Genomic DNA, 19,955 nt, shown 5'->3' on the forward strand with positions numbered 1-19,955 from the left:
GATCTTCAATTATAAATTTTATAAATGAACTATTTAATGTTTCATTATACAAAATCTTATAAAACTTTTAAGTAATATGGATACAACGATATGGGTACCTTCACGTCAAGAGTAAATAGTCAACTTCTGGGCAAGTACGCTCCACCTTATACTGTACCTTCACTTTCCATCAGGTGTGATAACAGTCGAGCGCTATATATAAAAAAAAGTAAAGTAATGTAAGTCTGTAAATATGAACAAGCGCGTAAAACTGTTTCTGTACTTTCACGGAGAGAATAGATCATTGGTTAATTTACCAGCAAGTAGGTTTGAGCCAAGGGTGGCAGATTTGAGGGTTGGAGAATTTAGAGACCAAATTTTTTACCATATATATATATATATATATATATATATATATATATATATATATATATATATATATATATAAAGTCTTATCAATGATTTTTCTTCCATCCTTTTCACTGTAAAAGCGACCATATAAGCCATATTTGTGGAATCTAAATAAGGGTACAAAAATTCAACAAGCTACGCTTGGAACAGACAGTGCACATGACTTTGTGATCATACTTATGTGCAATATGTGAATAGCCCGCTCTGGTCAAAATCGGTCGTAAAAACATCATATATTACTATAGTATATATATATATATATATATATATATATATATATTATTATATATTACAAATATTCTTCCTAATATATATGTATTGTTTCAGGCCTCCCGATTCGTTCGACGATCGTTTGAGCAAGTCGAACTCTGGTTTGGATATGAGCGACTCGAATTTCACGGATGACCTTGACGATAGTGAGACATATATATATATATATATATATATATATATATATATATATATATATATATATATATATATATATTCTTTATATATTAATTTTCATACATACATCATCACATACATAATACTATATACCTAGTAGATTAACTAGGTGTATATAATATTAAACTGCTAATAATATCAGTGCTCCGCTCTGCTATTATTGCTAGACAATGATTTCGGAAATCACATTATATCTACAATTTTTTAAAGTAATTATTTTTAAAAACTAATGTATAAACCTGTGTTTTATAAGGACTTTTATAAGGCCTGCATGAGTTTTTCGAATATAACACACGCGTCAAGCGTCCGCGGTGTATGAGCAGTCCGTCCGGTCGCAGGCTCGTCGTCGCCGTCGTCGTCGTCGGGCTCGGGCGGCGGGCGGCTGTGCCGCTCGGTGCGGCGCCTCATGCGCTCCATCGCCGCCATCGAGCGCCTCATGGACCGCGTGCTGCGCCACTGCGACCGCTGGACCGACCGCGACGCCAGGTACGTCCACGCCGTGAGGCGCCAGCTCGATATACGGCCTCGACCACGACACACAGCTTGCGCTTAGACCTTTAAAATAATAAAATATGTGATAGCTAGTCTTATAACAAATCGAATTTAGATTACGCGAACTTGCCGACGTTCAATATATATATATATTTTCTAAAATATATATCATTGGCCGCAAAAACTTTATAAAATAGGAAAGCGGACCAGTATATGGGCCACCTGATGGTAAGTGGTCACCAAGGCCCATAGACATTGGCATTGTAAGAAATGTTAGCCATCGCTTACATCACCAATGCGCCACCAACCTTGGGATCTAAGATGTAATGTCCCTTGTGCCTGTAATTACACTGGCTCTCTCACCCTTCAAACCGGAACACAACAATACCAAGTACTGCTGTTTTGCGATAGAATATACGATGAATGGGTAGTACCTACCCAGACAAACTTGCCGAAAGCTCTACCACCAATAAAAAGCTTGGAAATCTCTTTTATAGGTAATCATTTTGTTTGCAAGTCACCATTTGTTTGTAATAGTGTGTGTGTATATTTTAGACGCCGCGTGCACGCCGGTCTGTCGGAGGTGGACCGGAAGCTGATGGCGATGTATCGACGTCTCCCCGATGTGCACCGACGACAGTTGCAGCTCTATCGGAAGCAAAAGAGATTATCCACGGTAAGAATAGATCGTTATGTTTTGTCTTTTTCTATTTATGATGAGTGGTGAAAATTTTTAAGTATATGCAGCAACTTGTTGTTGGTTTAGACTTATTATATCTTTTTTGTATGTTTCGACATAATTATGTTTTTAGTATGTTAGCGTTAATGGAAAATTGAGTAGTGTATAGGCCGGGTAATCCTTTAAATTTGCAATTAATAACCACATTCGAATCGGTCCTTTCGAGCCGGATGTCAATCGATAATCGTACAAGATCGTGATACTCGAAAGTTTTATTGATTAAGACTCACCAAGAGCATACATAAACATGTACGTAAGTGTACACAACGCTGGCGAGCAGCAAGTGCGGAGTGTAAGCGTGGCGTGCGCGCAGGTGTGCACGCAGCTGGTGGGCGGGCCCGCGCCCGCGCCGCCGCCGCCCGGCTCGCCGCCGCCCGCGCCCGCGCTCGCGCCGTGCCGCCTGCTGTGCCCCGAGTACCACCTGCAGCGCTTCAAGGAGGTACCGCCCCGCCGCGACCGCTCCACCGCCCCCGCCGCTCCACGCGTGCCCTACACTCGTCTGTGTTTCTAGGTTCGTCGCAAGGTGATGCACATGCGAGATCAGCAGCTGTACTACCATCGGCTGAGAATGTGGCTCGAGGACCAGCTGCGACAGGAAAGGAACGGGTAATTGGTTTTGTTCTTACACTGAACGCTGCGAGTTTTATAGTATACGACTTTCATTGATGTGTAATTATCTTAGCGCTCGATACACGGTAGGACTAACTATCTCACGCTGATGACGTCAGCGTGAGATTTGCTAGTATAAGTGCGTTAATGTGTGCGTGAGATCTATACACGAGCTCACATGTTCACACATAAATTCTCGTGAGTACTTTGGTACTCACACCATTTTTAATTATATTTCCTATCGTTCGTAATTTCCTATAGTAATTTTGATTTTTTTTCAGCTTACCAGATTGCAACATGACAGATCTACCGAAACGGAAGCGTCGTAATTTAAGTCCAAAATTACAGAAAATGGCGTCAGCTCCAAAACGGAAGTTAAAGCCTCAACTGTCTCAAGCGATTATCAGACCTCATAAAATATTACAAATGCTCAAAAGTAAAGTATCCCACCATAATCAAGACGTAAAGTCCCCCTACAAAGAAATAGATAGCGCTAAATCAGAGGCGGAACCGCCGGAAGCGTTCCCATTAGACAAGGAAGAGAATATAAGCGATACGGAAACGATAGTAGGTGAAAGAGAGACAGGGGATATTTGCAAAGAAATGAAAGAATGTCTGGCTAAATTCGCAAGTTTTGCTCTGAACAGTCCGGAGGGTAATCAGAGAGATGAATACGATATGCAAACAGAATTGGACAGTAAATATCCAGAGTCAGTGAGTCCACCGTTGCAAGAAATGTCGCCGACCACTTCCGAACCGATTCCGGTTTACGGGCAAAAATCTCAAAGGATCATAGCAGTTAATAAAATATTCAATAAAGATGACAAAGTCATAGATTTCCAATCTCAAGTTCCAGAAATGAATGTTCCGTTAAACGCGAGAGCGCCAGCAAGGGACGCAAGTGAAACGAAAGAGACAGAGAACAACGAAGAGAAGGACGACGATGAGGTTGACGTGTTCAAATACGTCATTTTCGGTTTGAAAATTAAAAAAGCAATGGAGGAATGTCAAAATATAATCAATTCTTATAATAAAGACGCGAAGAAGAGAGATGACGAAGAACCTCCCACTCTAGAACAAATCGTTGAAGTTATGCTGACACTAGACAAGAATTCTGCTGAGTTTCTGGAAAAAATGGACGCAGACGATCCAATAGATATGAATGCTGCTATGTCTAAACTATCAGAGTTAGTCGAAAACATGCCGCAAACGTTAGCGAACATGCCGGAAATTGCATCGAAATTATCCGAATTCGCAAACGCTAGCACCGAACTACCGGAATTCGCGTCCATCATGAACAGCTTGCCGGACGTAAATAATGACGCTCAGTTAACGCCGGAAACGCTGAAACAGATACGCGATTTGAAACTTTCCAAGCGTGACAACATAAAAGTTACCAAAAACACTGCCAAGCGTAAAATAAACCGTAGATATAAGACTGATGATGATGTTTTCGAATTTGAAGGTATCACTGAAATACTAAAAGACGAAAAAGATTTGCAGAATATCATGAAGAATAAAAATAATAAGGACGATTTCAAGGATTTCCTATTTTCTACATCAGCTCAAGTAGTTATTAATAAGGCCTTCGATTATCTTAAGCAGAATAAGAGTCCGGAGCTCTCGAAGTTTCTAGAAGAAGGCAAGGAGCTACTTTTTTTGCCGCGTAATAGTTTAAATTCTGAAATGTATTCGAAAGCTTCCACTTTGTTCGATAATTCGGTTAAGGATGCGCTGAGTATGACCGAGTTGAGGGATATAGTTAAATCGAGGTTCAATTCGTGGAAACACAACGTCGCCACTAAACTCAAAAGTATACCAATCGATATATTAGAGAATGAAATCGAAGTTATGTTAGATAAATTCTATTCATCCATTCAAGATCTCGCTTCGAAGCAATCCAACAGCGAAAGCGATAAGATAATTGAAAAGATAGACGAACTCAACAGGAACAATGATGATTCAGATAACGAAGGCTGTTCAGCTTCGAAGGAAACATTAAAACAAATAACTAAATTACTAAGCACTTTCGCTGGCAACACTCTGGATCTACTAATAGTTAAATTGTCCAAAATGTCAGATGATAAAAAATCCGCTGTGAAGAGTCTCAAATTTAAATACTTGGATGTAGTCAGACGTTGCGCTGAATCACAGCAGTTAGTTACCTGGATATTTCTAGATCCAGAAATAGCTATAAATGTTATACAGGAATTGACAGGGTTAGAAGTAAGGAAGTTGGACAATGCGCCTGATTTTTCGACGATGGCCAGTGATAGGAAGATAGATTATTTCATGAATCGCTTGAAGGAAACGAATCGACAGTACATGGAGACATTACCCAAGAGAGGTTTGACTGGTGACGAATGGCTTGTGATGCTGTACAGATTAGAACAATTGGAGGACATGTTGAGGGAATCGTTTTCTAAAATGGGACCACCCACCAAAGTCGTGCAAACGCAAGCCAGCGAAGCGGAGATCCTAGCAGCACGGGGTCTGAGTAAAATTATCGGCAAAGCGAACGTTCGAATCGTCAAGAAGACGAACCAAGAAGCGCCGAAACCTGTTAAGAAAGAAGAAATACCGCCCAATAACGAGGAAGACGATAAGAAATGCAAAAGTTACGCTTTGTTAGCGAAATGCGAAGCGGTGCTAACGTCAAAGGGCGAAAAATCACTCTTAGATAGTTTCAACGCTATCAAGTCATACATAACACAAGGCCTTCCCGTCCCGGAAACTCACAAGAAACACGTTATCACGATTTGCTCAAGCATCGACGCTAAATTACTAGACATTGAGGAAACGCTTAAATCGGACAAAGTAGAAACTGATTTGAAAGACAAAAGCGATCTTTCGCTAATCGATTCGGACACGGAATTAGTCGCGAAATATTCAGCCCAAGCGCTGAGAAATGTGAAGCAGACGTTGAACGCGGTCGCCTTCAGGAACATCTCGAGGAACGGCCAGACGAAGTCGGAGAGCGACGTGTGTGATACGCCAAAGAACAGCTGCAAGTGGACGAACGACTGCGTCTGCGACGCGTGCAAGGATTCGGACGTGTCGTCCGTTTGCTTGGGCGATATTGTGAAGTGCTACGATGACAAAAGCAAGAACGTTCTAGATGATAAGAAGAGGGAGAAGAAGGTGGTACAGAAGACGAAACAGCCGGCGAAGGCCTGCGAGAATGGGAACCATCAGCAGCATGTGTGTAAAGGTGGGGTAGCGTACACATAACACACACGCACAAAACATACATGTTATGCTATAGATCTATCATCAGAAATAAAAAAAAAAACTTTTCTCTATGTTGCAGTTGGCCACGGAAGCTGTGCTGGCGAAGGCCCTGCTGACCAGCCCTGCAACTGCTGCTACTGCACCGTGTTCGGCCATGCGGTAAGCACGGACTATATTTTCCGTCGCTTATAAATCACTGCATGCTATTATTATTATTTTTTAATTCTTAAAATGCAATACGTCTCGCAATGGAGAACCGTGATGGAAGCTTCAACTATCGATGTCACATGGCTGTTATCTTTTTTCTGCCTTGTTAGTCTAGTGGCGATCTCGAAGTCCTAGGTTCAAATGCCGGGTCGGGCCAATAAAAAGTTATTGGGTTTTGTGAGTTTGTAAATTCTCAATAGCGACCCGAAGTTTGGAAGTTGACAGTTAACTTAAGGAAGCACGTAAAGCCGTTGGTCCTTCGCCTAAACTCTCTGGTCGTATCGGGTTGCCGTCCCATAGAATATGAGAGTGAACTTGCGCATACACTTGTGTGCTGCGATGTCTCCTGCGTAATGAGAAAAAAAAAATGCGTGCTCCGTTAAAAATGGTGACCGAAATCTGTAAGGTCAGCCAGCATCTTCCATATTCTTTTCATGTTCTACTCGTTGTAAGAAGTTCGAAATTTACAATTCAGACTACTTCATTCTTCTGTTCCAATAGCATCAGGAGTAAAACTGAACACATTTTATTGTTAGTTTTCTCACAATCTATATTATGCACTGCGAACTGTTCTTGATTAATATATCTATGTACTTTAATAGAAGTACATATAGAAATACAAATATACAAGTTTTAGGAAAATGTTTTAAGTACCAATGGCATCTAGCCGAGATGGCCCAGTGGTAAGAACGCGTGAATCTTAACCGATGATCGTGGTTTCAAGCCCGGGCAAGCACCACTGACTTTTCATGTGCTTAATTTGTAATTATAATTCATCTCGTGCTTTACGGTGAAGGAAAACATCGTGAGGAAACCTGCATGTGCCTAATTTCACTGAAATTCTGCCACATGTGTATTCCACCAACCCGCACTGGAGCAGCGTGGTGGAATAAGCTCCAAACCTTCTCCTCGAAAAAAAAAGGGAGAGGAGGCCTTAGCCCAGCAGTGGGACATTTACAGGCTGTTACTGTTACTGTTACTGTCTGTGGGTGGTTACCACTATAGGCAGTCTGAATATACAATATAATTATATATATATATATATATATATATATATCAAAAATGTTTATTTATCTGTAATCCTGTCATCGGAATCTGCTTTAATGCTATAATATCTGTTATTTGATTAATTCCAGCCGCCGTTAACAACACCGGTGCCGCGTAATTTCAACGAGACGAGGGAAAGATTACGGTCTATATTAAATAAGAAGAAGCAGAAATGTAAAACGAATGTATGTATATATTATTGTTCTTACTTAGCCGCCCGGCGCGGTTTCTCTCGACAATAACAGCTCCTTCCCCATGGGTCGTAGTGTGATGTTACATAGTCTCGGCGAATGGGCTCTATTTCACACGAGTGTTCTCCCGCATGCTAGGCGAGGGGAGTTTTTTGTGTTAGAGAGTGGGGGGGGGGTTATAAAAAATAATAGCCTATGTCTTTCCTCGGGGCTCAAGTTTGCTTTATAAATTTCATCAAAATCATAACGGCAGGCAAGAGTACCTTTCGCATTTATATATTATTAATATAGATAACCCAATAACTTTATATTTTTATGGCCCGGGCTGTTTTTTTTTTTTAATATTTGTGCTTGCTGTGCCTTTGGTGTGTCTTATCTCTGATTTGTATTAAATTTTCTTTTAATTATGCCTGCATGTTTGTTACTAATTTCGTCACAGTGGCGTAGCACAGGTCACCAGCACCCGGTGCGTGTTTGCCGCCATCTTATTTTTGCAATTAATTATAATTAATTTGGGGCAGTGTAAAAAGAGTACTCTTATTGAACAACACTATCCTGGAAAGTGAAAATGACGTTAATTTGACATATTAACAATGACGCCCCCCCATGCTACGTCACCGTATCATCACTATTTTAAGGCCGGACTTTGAACCCGGGACCTTGGGATATGCAGATTTATAAGCTAGAGCTAATAAACGAAAATTTAATAACATAGCAAATTATAATAAGTACCGTGCGCAAAAAGCAGAGATGGCTTAGTGGTTAGAACGCCTTAATCTTAACTTTGATCCTGGGTTCAAACTCTGACAAACATCACTGAATTTTCATGTGCTTAATTTATCTTTATAATTCATCTTGTGCTTGATGGTAAAGGAAAACATCTTGAGGAAACCTGCATGTGTCTAATTTAACTAAAATTCTGTCACGTGCGTATTCTACCAACCCGCATTGGAGCAGCGTGATGGAATGAGCTCCACTCCTCAAAAAAAGGAGAAGCCCAGTAGTAGGACATTCACGGGCTGTTACTTAGTATGTTATAATTATATTTTGGTTTTGTTTTAATAAAATAATTATTGTATGTTTGTCTGATATGTTCAATATACATACACCGTTATATGAATTTTGTCGTTGAGTGACATGATTGTACTTAATGATGTTCGCAGGGAGAATTGGAATCTACCCCAGAGCGGTCGCCTCCGCAGCTCCCGTCGGCTCCGCAAACTCCTCAAACCCCGCTGACCCCGCAACAATCTTCAACACCCCCAGTATGTAACCAATCAGCATATTCATTAGATACTCATTTCTGAAATTAGATTGATTGAGAACTACTTGGTAGGTTGTATAACTATAAGGGATATCTCAGTTCCCAATGTTAGTGGTATATTGGTGATGTGGTCTGACTGCCTCGTTGGTCAAGTGGCTTGATGTAAGGCCGCACCCCCGGAGGTCCTGGGTTAAATTCCCAGGTCGGGCCAATAAAAAGTTATTGGGTGTTTCTGACAGAAAATTCTCAGTAGCATCCCGGAGTCTGGAAGTTACAAGTGCGTGTACTCCCGAGCCTCTGAAAGCACGTAAAGCCGTTGGTCCTGCACCTGAACTCTTTCCGGTCGTCTCGGATTGCCGTCCCATCGGATTATGAGAGGGAATAGAGAGTGCACCTGTGTTTGCGCACACACTTGTGCACTATAATATCTCCTGCGCAGTTGGCTGATCTCTCTTGAGATTGGCCGCCGTGGCCGAAATCGGTCTGGAGGATATAATTATTATTATTATATTGGTGATGTAAGGAATGGTTATTTGCTAGTCTGCCATCTTACTTTCAATAATAATAAAAAAAATATTAAAGATAGAAAAAATGTTAGGCTATAGTAATATATAAGTTTTTTATTCGCAGGCTCTCCCCAAGACTCTTCCACCGACGCTCACACCTGCGCAGGCGCAGCAGAAACGACAGGCGATCGAGAATCAACAGAAGCAACTAGCTGATAAAATGGCGAAGATGGTAGTGACTGAGAAACCAGAAATCAAACCAAAGGTTATTATTATATAATTCATTACGTTAAACGTTCATAAATTGTTAAATAGATGTTGAATTAATTAACGCAATATTCGGTATATTGCGTTAATTAATTTAATCTTATTCTGCGGGACAACATTGACTGTGAGTATAAATACTTTAAATAATAATAATATACTGGAACATTATTCACACACGGCCATCTGGTCCCAAACTAAGCTTGTACAGAGCTCGTACTATGGAAACCAGACAACTGATATACCACATATACTACTTTTCTTTTGTAAATACATATATAGATAATTAAAAAAGACACCCAGACTCAGGACGAACAGACATGTTCATGTACACAAATATCTGTCCTGGTTGGGAATCGAACCCACAACCTTCGGCGTGAAAGACAAGCATCCACCAACCACGCCAACCGGCTCGCTAATAACTTTAAATAATAATTTAAAAAATGTATATAAGAATAGTATGTAGTAATATTTATAATGAATTCGAAATCACAACCAACGGAGAGAAATTGTGTCTAGAGACACATTCAGTAATAAAATAAAAAATAAAGCAAATACCATTGAGAACCATATGCATAGGTGAGTGGAAAATATCTAATATCAAATATCGAGTCACGTCAAGTACTTTTAACAACTTTTTATTTGTTATTTCAGTCAAAAGTACTATTTTCAATAATAACGAACGATCAAAAGTACTTTGGACTGACTTTGTTAGTAAAAAGTAACCGAAATATACATACATAGACCTGGTACATGATATTTTATTAGTTGCAGGCACTCCAGCGCTCAATACCCGTCCAGGTGAATTTGCAGGCGGCGTTGAAAGCTGAGGGTAAAGTGAATGCTAGCGCGATGGAACAGATCCGATTGCAGGTAACTATTTATATAATGACTTTTTTTTTCGCTGGAAAAATGAATTTACACGTTTGCCATATGATGTGGGAGGCATGTTGGACTCGCAGCCGCTGAAGGCGCTGGAATACCCATTAAAAAACCAGCGGTACCCACTTGGTCTCTTTGAGGGGGCGTCATGGGATCGTTCGCGTATCCCACCGTGAATATAATGTAGTATACTGATGTGAAATATATAATAACAAAATATAGTTATATAGTAACAGCCTGTTAATGTCCCAATGCTGGGCTAAGGCCTCCTCTCCCTTTTGAGGAGAAATTTTGGAGCTTATTCCACCACGCTGTTCCAATGCGGTTTGGTAGAATACACATGTCGCAGAATTTCAATGAAATTAGACACATCCAGGTTTAGGTCAAGCACGAGATGAATTATAAACACAAATTAAGCACATGAAAATTTAGTGGTGCTTGTACGGGTTTGAACCCACGATCATCGGTTAAGATTCACACGTTCTAACCACTAGGCCATCTCGGTTCTCGTAATATTATAGCCGAGATGCGGCTACTAACAAAATGAAGCTGTATTAAATATGGTCTTACCTCTACTGCATTCTCTATCAACCAAACTCGAAACGTAAAAGAAAATCACGTGGGAAAAATGAAAATCCATAATAACATTATTAATGCGAAACTAACTCTTGTCTCTCTGTTACACTTTCAAATTTAAACGATTTAGATAAAATTTGGTATTAAGCGAGCCTTAACCCCAAAGAAGAATACAAATATACTACTTTTGACGAGCTCGTTGGCGTGGTTGGTAGATACTTTCCTTTCACGCCGAAGGTTGTAAATATAAGTATGTATTTAAAAAAGAAAAGTAGTATATGTAGTATATCAGTTGTCTGGTTTCCATAGTACGAGCTCTGTACAAGCTTAATTTGGGATCAGATGGCCGTGCGTGAAAAATGTCCCAGGATATTATTATTATTATTATTTATTAAATAAATGTACGTTAGTTATCTATTAAATCATAGCATAGTTTTCTCAGAATTTCTGAATGAGTTCAGTAATATTGTAAAATGTTATATAACTGAACTGACACGGGTAATTTTAAATTTGCAGCATTATAAACAGCAGCAGCAGGCTCAAATGCAACAGCAGATGCAACAACAGCAAGCCCAGCAGCAGCAAGGACAACAACAGCAGCAACAACAACAAAATAAACCTGAACCCATATATGACTTGCCGATACACAACAAACCAACTCTAACGCCTGAACAGCAACAACAAATTAGGGATCAACAGGTGTGTGTGTATTGTATTGTTTTTTTTACTATTTTTTTTATATATAATATGTAGGCAGACTAGCTATTGGACGCCTGATCCTGGCCCATAGACATTGTCGTTTATAAATACTCTGTTTAAAAAACTTATTTTCGATCAAGTTGTTATGCATTAGTTATTTTTATTTAAATGATGCATAATATTTTTAAAAAATAATGACGTCATTCGTAAAAAAAAATATATATATTCATATCGATTTTTTTTAATATTTACAGCAAGAAAGACACGACGCATTGGTCCGACAACATCAGATGCAAATTCATAAACAGCACCACCTGCAGATACAGAAGGAATACCAGATGAGACAACAGCAAAAACAAATACTAAAACACCAACAGCAACAGCAGCAGCAGCAGCAGCAGCAACAGCAGCAGCAGCAGCAGCAGCAGCAACAACAGAAGCAGCAACAACAACAGCAGCAGCAGCAACAACAACAGCAGCAGCAGCAGCAGCAGCAGCAGCTGTTACTGCAGCAACAACAGAAGCAGCAGCAACAACAACAACTACAGCAGCAGCAGCAAATGCGACAAAGTCGACAGCAACAGAACACGGCTTCAATATCAAGTAGAGATACTAGCGTGTTCTCAACTAGCTCCGGTTGTTCTGGGTGAGTTTAATTTATTTAAGGACTAATCTATGCCAGCGGCTTCCGCGCGTGTTTTATTTTAAACATTTTCGTAAGCTCAACCCTTTTTAAGAGAAGCAGCGAGCCGGTGTGCGCTCAGCGTTCCAGGGTAACAACTGGATTTCCGTGAAACCGTATTGCGAAGATTTATTAGGGAAACAAACAGTTACACAATTCCTACATAACGTAAAAACATACACAAACCATTTATTTTGTTTGTTTATGTTTCCACAGAAATATTTTAAATCGTACATTTTTTTTTTAAAGTGGATCGTGTTGGCGGGGTCGCGGTGGTTGCAATAACAGAGCGGAAGACCCTCGAGATCTAGACGCGCTCCTGCAGTACATCGAGGGTCCAGCGAGGCACGTGGACAGGGGGAAGAAACGAGCCAAGAAACAGCGGCAGAAAGCCAAGAAGGTAAGCGAGGGTGGAGTTGTTTCTGCTCATAATTTTCGGGACTACGTTAGGAAACTAATGGACTAAATAGATAAAGTTATTTTTTTCTAAACCAAATATACTCGAACATTAAAGAGAAATCGATACGATTAACAGATAATAATAGATAAAAGGTATATCGGGTGTGATATCCAAATGTGCGACGTGACCGCAGACGGAGTCCCGGCTGGAGAGCCAGCTGGAGCAGCTGCGGCGCGAGCTGAGCGGCGCGCGCGCCACGCACGGCGCGCTGCACGCCGCGCACGGCGCCGCCGCGCGGGACCTGCACGCCGCGCGCGCCGCGCTCGCCGCGCTCGCCGGCCGCAAGAAAGGTCTCTTTGTAGGATACGAGGGCGGGCCCACCGCCCTTAGACATTGGCATTGCGAGAAATGTCAACCGTCGCTTACATAGCCAATGCGCCACCGACCTTGGGAACTAAAATAGTACCGAGACAATACCGAGTACTGCTGTTTTGCGGTAGAATATCTGATGAGTGGGTGGTACCTACCCAGACGAGCTTGCACGAAGCTCTCCCACCAGTAAAACTCTCGCTACTCTTATCCGAGCCGAGACCATCTTGTGGTCTCTTCGTCCAGTTTATTCTACCGTGTCGTTTTCTCCGGCAGGCAAAAAGCAGAAATTAAATCCGGCTCAGCAGGCGAAGATGCAACTGGTAGCGGAGAAGCTCGGTGACTGTACCGCTCTCTTCAATACCACAGCCAAGGTATAATGTCAAATTAAAAAAAAACACGCCTTAGTGACACTATGCCTACTCGTGCGGTATTCTGTACGCATAAGGCAGTCCTTGTCAGGGGAGATATTTACGTCTTGATATTTAGTTATCTCTTGTTTTATATTAAAGATGTTTATCTACCATAGCCTTATTATAAAATATTCGCGATAATTGCACACCTAAAGAACGAACTCTGCATCCAGTTTCAAAAAAATATAATGTCGCTGAGTTTCGATCACCGGTTTGGTTTAGAAACTGTTAGTCTGTGAAGTGAACCGTTTATGTTCCAGGAGCTGCAAATAGCGGAGCGACGCGTGGTGGATCTCTCCAACCGGCTGAACGAGTGCCAGCGCAACCTGGCCGAGGCGCGCGCGCTGCAGGGGAAGGAGGTCGAGGTCGACGTGCGCCAGCGACCGGTGGGTTTTTGCATACACATGCCTATTGCTTATAAAACTTTTCTGTTGTGGGTAGGTGGACGGTCAACACCTGACCAAAACATGTAGGTGATGTAAGAAATATTAACCATTACTTACATCGAATATGCGTCAACAGCCTAGTGTTGTTGTTCAGCGGTAGAATATCTGATGGTATCTATCCAGACAGGCTTACACAAAGACCTACCCACCTAGTACTTAAGCTGATAGCGAGGTCATGGTTTGGCTAGCATAAAACCCCAGGTTGGCTAGCATAAAACTTGGATTTTTCTATCGAAAAATTCTCAATCAGCACTAACAATCCATTGGCCAGTCTACCTGCGTATATTTTTAAAAAAAATCTTTGTTTTTTTTTTGGTTTTTTTTTTTCACACGTTTCTTTAATATATTTTTTTTTTCTAGCGAGAGATAGAACCGGAAATCGAATCGATACATCGAGCCATACCCGCCACAATTTCCGACGAGCTCACCGGTACGTCCTACAATAATACTATTCTATTTACATGAAATGCACGCTTGTCAGGTCAACAGTCTAAATTTAAAGCGGGTGAAACTGCGAAGCTCTACTTATATAATAATATTATATACTAAAACCAATTAAGTATATTATAAATAATAACTTATATATGGTTGGGCTTCGTGCAAACAGTGATAAAATTAAAAAAAGACAAATTATTTTAAAAAAAAAGTTTTTACATATATTTAGCATAAAAACATCTTTACAGTATTGAAAATGTCTGAAACTCCTCGAAGTCAAGCGCAGAAACAGACGGAAAGTCAAAAGAAACAATCGTGGGAGCAAGCAATTGCGCACATCAACCAACTAGCTAAGGGATCCATGAAAGAGAAGGTAATATTGATGATTCTACAGCCGATTCCAACGCTAGCAGGGAAGATAAATAAACAAATAAGATTCTCCAGACCGATTACGGCCACGGCGGCTAATCTCAAGAGAGATTAGCCAGCTGTGCAGGAAATATTAGTGTATAGTGTGTGCGCAAACACAGGTGCAACTCTATTCCCTAGCTTTTATAATCCGATGGGACGGCAATCCGACACGACCTGAAAGAGTTCAGGCACTGGACTTAACGGGTTTGCGTGCTTTCCGAGGCACAACTGCTACTGAGAATTTTCGTCAGAAAAACCCAATAACTTTTTATTGGTCCGACCAATGATTTGAACCCAGGACCTTCGGGTCTACGGCCTTATGTCTAGCCTCTAGACCAACGAGGCAGTCAAAATAAATAACGGTAAATAACCTTCAGATCGAATACTATTTTTTAATTTTCATTTATAACTTATGATGCAAAGAAGTAATGATATTTAACATGTGTATCTGTGTGTCTGTTGCATAGTAGATCCTAAACGGATGAACCAATTTAGATTTGTTTTTTTTTATTCGGATGTGGTCTTAAATGTGCTTAAAGAAAATTTGCTCAATTGTTTAATGATCATCATTTTTTTTCTAGTTGTTGAAAGATTTGATTGACTTGTACTGGTCTGATTGATTCTACATTTAGTATCCCGTGACTTCGTTCGTTATTACAATGAAATGCTAACCGTTACCTGATGCTCCGACATCATCAGGAAACAGCCGAATACCCAACTCCTCACAACAATTATGACATCAATTAATATACTAAACTTAACCGATGATCGTGGGTTCAAACCCGGGCAAGCACCACTGAATTTTCATGTGCTTAATTTGTGATTATAATTCATCTCGTGCTTTACGGTGAAGGAAAACATCGTGAGGAAACCTGCATGTGTCTAATTTCACTGAAGTTCTGCCACATGTGAATTCTACCAACCCGCATTGGAGCAGCGTGGTGGAATAAGCTCCAAACCTTCTCCTCAAAAAGAGGAGAGGAGGCCTTTAGCCCAGCAGTGGGACATTCACAGGCTGTTACGGTACGGTTACTTTTAAGACGGTTTTTTTTATGTGGTTTTATTTTAAGTTTTTATTTATTACTTATAATGTACCGTTTAAAAATATATATATATATTTTTAATTAAAATTTTTTCAGAAGAGGCAGAAAGAACCGCAACCGCAAACACAGCCGCAGCCGCAGCCGCAGCCGAAATCGGAAGCGAGACCCAAGGAGAAAAAAGTTACACCGCCGGTTGTCGAACCCCAACCTATGTCGAATAAACAGAGGAAATTGTTAGCTAGGCAACAGGTGAGTTTATTTCTTTATTTATTTATATGGATCTCCAACAACATCAACATGATTGATGAGTGTATTTAGTGAATAGGTGGTGTATTTACGTTGTAAGAGGATGGTAGATATTTCTTACAGCAGCAATGTTCATGTTCGGTGGTTACCACTTACCATCAGGTGGCTAAATTGCTAGACCGCCTTTTTTGAAATAAGAAAAACACTAACAAACATTCCTTGATATTTATATGAATATAAAATTTATTTATATCAAGATTTGAAAGTTATTATTACCTGGTCCCACAGGCAGAGGAGGAGGAGAAAAAGAAACAGCAACAACAAGAAGCGAAGGTCAAGAAAGAGAAGAAACCGGAACCACTGAAAGTAGAAAACACTAAGAAGGAAAAGAAAGATACAAAGAAGGAAGAGCCGAAGAAGAAGAAAGAAGAAAAGAAAGACGTTAAGAAAGAAGATAAGAAGGGTAAAGAGAATAAACAGGAAGTGAAAGGTTTGTTTTGCTTTCGTTAAATGTATTTCAATAAATTTTTTAATGTATACTGAAGAAGTGACTGCGATGGCGGTTTATAGGGTCCAGGGAAGGTCGATAGAGAAATGTCTGACTCGTAATTTATCTGTTTACTATAAGCAAACGGTAAACAACTAATCCTGCAATGGAAAAAATTAATAATTATTAAAAAAAATTAAATTAATAAAAAATTTTCTTCCAGCAACACCATCAGCTAAAACGAAAGCCACCCAACAGCAACAGCAACAACAACAGCAGCAACAGCAATCAAAAAAGGAAAAGAAGAAGGAAGGTCAAGTTAAACCTCAAGTTATAAATATAACCCCGGACACGACATTAGAGATTGTAACTAAAAAGGTGAGTTTTTTTAAACGGTCATCCTCATTGCATGTCACACTATATATAGCCAAAAAGAGCTATGCCCGAGTAAGTAAAACACTAACCATCATTATACTATTGCTGTACTATGCGTACTTGGTGATAGGGCTTTGTACAAGTCCGTCTAGGTAGGTACCACCCACTCATCAGATATTCTACCGCCAAACAGCAATATTTAATATTTTTGTAACTACAAGCTCGGGGAATGTAACATAAAAGTTCCCTATTTTCGCATTAGCGATGTAAGGGATGGTTAATATTTCTTACAGCGCTTATGTCTATGGACGGTGGCGATCACTTACCACCAGATGTCTCAGCTACCATTGTGTTGGCCATTCTGTGAAAGGGACTTGAAATACAATACTCATGTACATGTTAATATTCTACATGTATAAATTTATTTGCAATAGTTTCAGCAGCCAGATTCGTTTTTTTTTTTTTTTTATAGAATAGGAAGGTGGACGAGCATATGGGCCACCTGATGGTAAGTGGTCACCAAACGCCCTTAGACATTGGCATTGTAAGAAATGTCAACCATCGCTTATAGCCAATGCGCCACCAACCTTGGGAACTAAGATTTTATGTCCCTTGTGCGTGTAATTACACTGGCTCACTCACCCTTCAAACCGGAACACAACAATATCAAGTATTGCTTTAAAGTTATGATAATTTTTTTGTTAAAAATTAACCTTAAATAAATAGTTTTTAAAGTTCAGTGTTAATATATATTATACAAGCTTTTGTCGTGTTAGTCGAATAAACAAAAAACATGAGTGAAAATTTTATTTAAATATTTTCAGAACCAAAGTGCAAATGAGCCGGAGAAGCCAGCATCTTGCAGCATTATGGAGCAACTTAGTAGCGGCGTACAAGTGAGATTTGTCGTTTATATACAAATATAAAATAGTTTCCGACGAGCGTTGGGGGGGGGGGCAGATGTGCGGTACCTTTTGTCCTTTGTACCCCTGTATACAATAAATAAATAATATGTGTAAATAACAAAACAAGCATATAAATAATAATAGCAACTAAAAACCAGTAAGGTAGGTATATATCCTTGTAAATAAATTCAAATTCGCTTTTATGATATCAGTTAAGATGACATTGGTACAATTTGACTGACTCGATAGTGTACCTAGTTAGCCAGTAGATTCCAGTGGAAGGTGAAGAGATAAATAAACAACGCTGACCTAGAATTTACATGTTAAGGTTTTATGATTATAAATGCTTATCTGTCGTATATTCTAATGGTAGGAGGAGTAAGTGTGTTATCATTGGTCGGGATATTAATAATCTGTGGTGTTCATTATGGAATCGTACAAAAAAAAATGTCGTTTTGATTATAAAAGTACATGTATAAATAATAATAAATAATATCCTGGGACATTGACACACGGTCAATCTGATCCCAAAGTAAGCAGAGCTCGTACTATGGAAACCAGACAACTGATATACTACATATACTACTTTTCTTTTGTAAATACATACTTGTATAGATAATTACACCCAGACTCAGGACAAACAGACATGTTCATGCACACAAATGTCTGTCCTGGGTGGAAGTCGAACCCACAATCTTCGGCGTGAAAGTATCTACCAACCACGCTAACCGGCGCGTCAAATATGTTAATTAAAGTTGATTTAAATAGTTAAGTGGATTAGTGTTATATTATAAATAAATATATATTTCTCGAGAGAGGTTTGTAGTGTACATACAGCGAAGCTTTTAGCAAATCGCATGGAATATCTTAATTCAAGGTTTGTTTATCTTTACTCCTTTTATTACATATTCTACCGCAAAACAGCAGTACTTGGTATTGTTGTCGGTTTGAAGGGTGAGTAAGCCAGTGTAATTACAGGCACAAGGGATATAACATCTTAGTTGCCAAGGTTTCTTACAATGCCAATGTCTATGGGCGTTGGTGACCACTTACCATCAGGTGGTATAAAAAAAAAACTTCTCTTTCCATGTATACCATAGATTAGCATTTATAAAACCTTATCATATATATAAATACTGTTTTATAACAACTATCTCGCTCAACAGGTTGCGGATCTCAAACTACCGCCCGGTATTACGTTGACACGTGTTCAACCGAACGAAAAGAAGGAAGCGCCCGTCATTAAGTCTGTCGTAAGTGTGGAATTGTCTATATATTGAAAAGATTAAGTCATGAAAAAAAAATCGTGATTGTTGGAGTTTCCTGTATGTGTGTGAGTGTGTTTATAATTCATCTTGTGCTTGGCGGTGTAGGAAGACATTGTGAGGAAACTAACCAATCTGCATTGGAGCAGTGTTATGGGCTAAGCTCTTTAATTTCTTCTCTAAAAAGCGAGGAAGTCTTAGCTCGGCTGTGGGATTTATAGGCTATTTTAGTTTACTTTTTTTTGTCATCGTCATGATATGATCGAGGGCTTAAAGGGCTGAAATGTGTTTATAATCTCGTGCTAGCCGATGAAGGACACATCTTGAGGAAGCGTGTTAGAAAAGGCACTACATATGTGACGAACGGGTGGTGGAATAGAGTGTAGGAACGGCGTGCTTCTTTAAGATTTGACAAGACATACATCACTATTTTACGGATTCGATATCTGTGCTATTCGTTGTGCCACACGTTAAAAGAGGAGGGGGGGGTCTCAATTTTATTTGTTTGTTTATTTTTTTAATAAGTATGTATACGTGATACACGGTAATTTACTGTACAACATAATCACTGTATGGAATCGCACTGGCCCCTAAGATACGGATCTTCCTAGCTTAGGGTGATCTTTGGATTTTACTGGTGGTAGAGCTTTGTGCAAGGTCGTCTGGGTAGGTACCACCCACTCATCAGATATTCTACTGCCAAATAGCAGTTCTCGGTATTGTCGCGTTCCGTTTTGAAGGGTGAGCGAGCCAGTGTAATTACAGGCACAAGGGACATAAAATCTTAGTTCCCAAGGTCGGTGGCGCATTGGCTATGTAAGCGATGGTTGACATTTCTTCCAATGCAAATGTCCAAGGGCGTCCGGTGACCGCTCACCGTCGGGTGGCCAACACGCTCTTCCGCCGTCCTACTCTATAAAAAAAATTAAAAAAT

The 19,955-nt window shown here is 39.9% G+C and overlaps 1 protein-coding gene across 11 annotated transcripts in view; it reads left to right on the forward strand.

Annotated features, from left to right (window-relative positions):
- The window catches only part of LOC126779873 (uncharacterized), a 37,570-nt gene that overhangs the window by 12,716 nt on the left and 4,899 nt on the right, over positions 1–19,955 (forward strand). For 8 of the 11 annotated variants that reach the window (XR_007670411.1, XR_007670413.1, XR_007670412.1 and 5 more), the window contains exons 17-40: positions 718–806; positions 1,176–1,323; positions 1,885–2,005; positions 2,382–2,507; positions 2,580–2,674; positions 2,959–5,888; positions 5,988–6,067; positions 7,252–7,347; positions 8,517–8,618; positions 9,248–9,388; positions 10,156–10,260; positions 11,362–11,544; positions 11,799–12,190; positions 12,476–12,626; positions 12,820–12,976; positions 13,272–13,369; positions 13,669–13,794; positions 14,215–14,284; positions 14,538–14,662; positions 15,840–15,992; positions 16,278–16,479; positions 16,700–16,854; positions 17,676–17,747; positions 18,923–19,009. Coding sequence is in view for 8 of the 11 variants with exons in the window: in XM_050503993.1 (XP_050359950.1) it covers positions 718–806; positions 1,176–1,323; positions 1,885–2,005; positions 2,382–2,507; positions 2,580–2,674; positions 2,959–5,888; positions 5,988–6,067; positions 7,252–7,347; positions 8,517–8,618; positions 9,248–9,388; positions 10,156–10,260; positions 11,362–11,544; positions 11,799–12,190; positions 12,476–12,626; positions 12,820–12,976; positions 13,272–13,369; positions 13,669–13,794; positions 14,215–14,284; positions 14,538–14,662; positions 15,840–15,992; positions 16,278–16,479; positions 16,700–16,854; positions 17,676–17,747; positions 18,923–19,009 (6,004 nt within the window). In the remaining 3 variants the exon portion in view is untranslated. The remainder of the gene's footprint in view (positions 1–717; positions 807–1,175; positions 1,324–1,884; positions 2,006–2,381; positions 2,508–2,579; positions 2,675–2,958; positions 5,889–5,987; positions 6,068–7,251; positions 7,348–8,516; positions 8,619–9,247; positions 9,389–10,155; positions 10,261–11,361; positions 11,545–11,798; positions 12,191–12,475; positions 12,627–12,819; positions 12,977–13,271; positions 13,370–13,668; positions 13,795–14,214; positions 14,285–14,537; positions 14,663–15,839; positions 15,993–16,277; positions 16,480–16,699; positions 16,855–17,675; positions 17,748–18,922; positions 19,010–19,955) is intronic. The other 3 variants (XM_050503996.1, XM_050504000.1, XM_050503997.1) reach the window with 2 other exon arrangements.

Source organism: Nymphalis io, chromosome 30, assembly GCF_905147045.1.
Source record: "Nymphalis io chromosome 30, ilAglIoxx1.1, whole genome shotgun sequence".
Lineage (NCBI taxonomy): Eukaryota > Metazoa > Arthropoda > Insecta > Lepidoptera > Nymphalidae > Nymphalis > Nymphalis io.